This window comes from Myotis brandtii, unplaced genomic scaffold (assembly GCF_000412655.1).
Source record: "Myotis brandtii unplaced genomic scaffold, ASM41265v1 scaffold793, whole genome shotgun sequence".
NCBI lineage: Eukaryota > Metazoa > Chordata > Mammalia > Chiroptera > Vespertilionidae > Myotis > Myotis brandtii.
The window spans coordinates 152,551-155,562 of record NW_005371193.1 but is presented as its reverse complement, the minus strand read 5'-3'; the positions used below and the strand labels follow the sequence as shown (position 1 = coordinate 155,562).

Sequence of the window (3,012 nt, the reverse complement as noted above, 5' to 3'; positions counted from 1 at the left end):
TTTATTTATCTTCTATAATTGAAACTTTGTTGCCTTTAGCAGAGGCCACAGCCGGCTCAGGGCTGGTGGGAAGCTTGGCTTCCTCCATCGCCGGGCCAACCAAGCCTCCTGCTTGCTCTAGCTCCATGGCTGCTGGCTGCCATCTTGGTTGGGTTAATTTGCATATAGTCACTCTGATTGGCTGGTGGGCGTGGCTTGGGGCATAGCGAAGGTATGGTCAATTAGCATCTTTGTCTTTTATTACTGTCTTTTATTTATTTCTACATTGCATTTTTATGAAAATACTAGAGGCCTGGTGGCAGTCTGGGACCCCTCGGGGGATGGCCACCTGCTGGCTTAGGCCCGCTCCCCGGGGGATTGGGCCTAAGCTGGAAGTCAGACATCCCTCTGGCAGCCCGGAAGCCCTTGGGGGATGTCCACTTGCCAGCGGGGAGCAGGCCTAGCGGCAATCGGACATCCTTAGTGCTGCTGAGGAGGCGGGAGAGGCTCCCACCACCACCACTATACTGGCAGCCATCAGCCTGGCTTGTGGCTGAGCAGAGCTCCCCCTGTGGGAGCACACTGACCACCAGGGGGCAGCTCCTGCATTGAGCATCTGCCCCCTGGTGGTCAGTGTGTGTCATAGTGACCAGTCATTCCCAGTCGTTCTGCTGTTAGGGTCAATTTGCATATTACCCTTTTATTATATAGGATTCAATGGCTATCTCTAGGTGTTTGTGTGTGTGGTGGGGAGAGGACAACTTTTTTTATCAGCTAAATTTGCTGAAATGGGTATCATCATTTTGTCAAAAACAAAGACAAAAAAATTTATGAGGGAAAAAAAACTGCAACCTACCAATGTATGCTTCTTCTGCTAATCAGGTGGATAGAATTTTGTTTTCTTTAAAATATATGTTTTGCCTACCTTTTTATAATCTAAATGTAATTAGCCTCTTTTAAATGTATACAGTGAATTTTATTACCCAGTATAATTAATTTTCTTCATTTATGTATTACCTCTCCCCTTGATTTTAAGTTCACAGGCCTCCACACCTGCCTTAATTCTTCCATATTCCACAGAACCACCTTATTTTTCCCCATAAGCCTTTGAATTTTAAGTCTTCCTGGCCCAACAGTCCTCTTTGAAGAGATATGAAATCTATTTGTCCCCTAGGTGGCAACATTGTTCTTAAAAAAATTCCCACTGCATCCCACTAGATTATGAACTAGTTCCTCATTCACTTTGATTCAGAATGTATACCTCCACATAGAATGTTTATTTTGAGAGTTCCTGAAAAGTTAAGGAACTTAATTTGATTCAATATGCAGCATTTTCATATAAAACAGAACTTAATATTCCTTCTAAACTTTTCTTTTTCAGTTTTATTGAGGCATAAATGACAAAATTGTAAAGTATTTCAAGTGTACATAGTGATTATTTGATATATGTATACATTGTGAAAAGGGTCCTCCCATCTAATTAAAAGAAAAGTTGATATCCCTTCAATTACTTTTTTTTTTGAGAGAGAGAGGAAGGGAGAGGGGGAGAGAGAAACATTAATGATGAGAGAATCATTGACTGGCTGCCTCCTGCATGCCCCACACTGGGAATAGAGCCCGAAACCTGGGCATGTGCCCTGACCAGGAATCGAACCATGACCTCCTGGTTCATAGGTCGATGCTCAACCACTGAGCCACACCGGCAGGGTTCCCTCCAATTACATTTTTAATGAAAAGACCCACTCGGCATTTAACAAATATTTATTGAGCTAAATTACTGTTTATCTTGTATTTTTGATGAATACAAAGGACAACACTGTTTGTACTTTGAAGTATTTACAATCCACTAGGGGAGATAAAACAAATGATAACTATAATATCAAGATAGAATAGGCTAAGTGGTATAAAAAGATACAAAATGCTATGGGGACACAGAAAATTACTTTTTTTGGCTAATAATCTTATTTTTTTCAGAGAGCTACACACCACTGTTAATATAATTCTGTGTCAAATACACTATTTTAAACACTTTCCATATAAGAACTCAGTCCTTAAAATAACACTATAAGACTCTTATTCTCCTCATTTTACAGATGAGAAAACCAAGGTATAGAGAGGTTAAGTAGCTTGCCCAAAGTCAGCTACTTATTCCTGGCACTCATCTATGACATTTGTTGCATTATGATCAATGCAATAAAACTATATTCTGAGATGAGAGGATGGAAAGTAAGAGAAAGAGCATAGCAAGGTCAGAGGAATTTTCTAAAAGTACTGTTTTCTTCATCTCACCCACACCTACCCAGAGAGCCTTTTAAAATTTTCTAAAATTATCATTCATCCGTCTAAACATATTTTCCTTTAGGACTTTGCTACTTTGCCCCTACTGTTTTCAAAGAACTGTAGTTTGTTTCTTATTGAAGTTACTCTAAAATTTTGACTGCTGATAAATGTGGGAGTTATGTGCTGGCTAAGATTTGGTTAATTTACAAAGGAATCAATGCTTAGAAAAAGAAAAGCCAGGGAGCCATCAAGACCTTTTGTATCCAGCCCTAAACTGATGTCTTACACTTTTATTGTAAAAAAAAAAAAATCCCTTTACCATCTTACATGAGTAAATGTCAGTGAAGGCTTTTGCAGACATAGTAGTTAATTCTAACCTCCTTTTAAAAAGAAAGAAACTTACATCATCTAATTCTTTCTCCACTTGGATTTTTCGTTTTTGGAATTGTTTTATTGTTTTTAGCTCTGTCTGAATCATGCCAATTTCTTTGGATTTCTGATAGAAACGTCCCTCCAGCTCATTTATTTGCTCAGAATACTTTTGTTCCTGTATATAAAAACAAAGAAAAACAGGTAAATGAGTTAGGAAAAAGAACAGATATCCCGCAGAATCATGTTCCATTTGAAGCCTTAAGCCATTTGTCTATCCTCTTTAAAGAAATGTTCCCTTTTTATTTTGTTTTTTTTATTGTTTTTTTTTAGTTTTTTTCTTATTTTTATTTATTTATTTTTCTCTTATATGTTTTTTTTATT

At 38.1% G+C, this 3,012-nt stretch overlaps 1 protein-coding gene across 3 annotated transcripts in view; it reads right to left on the bottom strand.

The window, feature by feature from the left end:
• The window catches only part of BBOF1 (basal body orientation factor 1), a 49,623-nt gene that overhangs the window by 25,130 nt on the left and 21,481 nt on the right, over nt 1-3,012 (bottom strand). For all 3 annotated transcript variants that reach the window (XM_005883556.2, XM_014531176.1, XM_014531178.1), the window contains exon 4: nt 2,663-2,806. In XM_005883556.2, the coding sequence (XP_005883618.2) occupies nt 2,663-2,806 (144 nt within the window). The remainder of the gene's footprint in view (nt 1-2,662; nt 2,807-3,012) is intronic.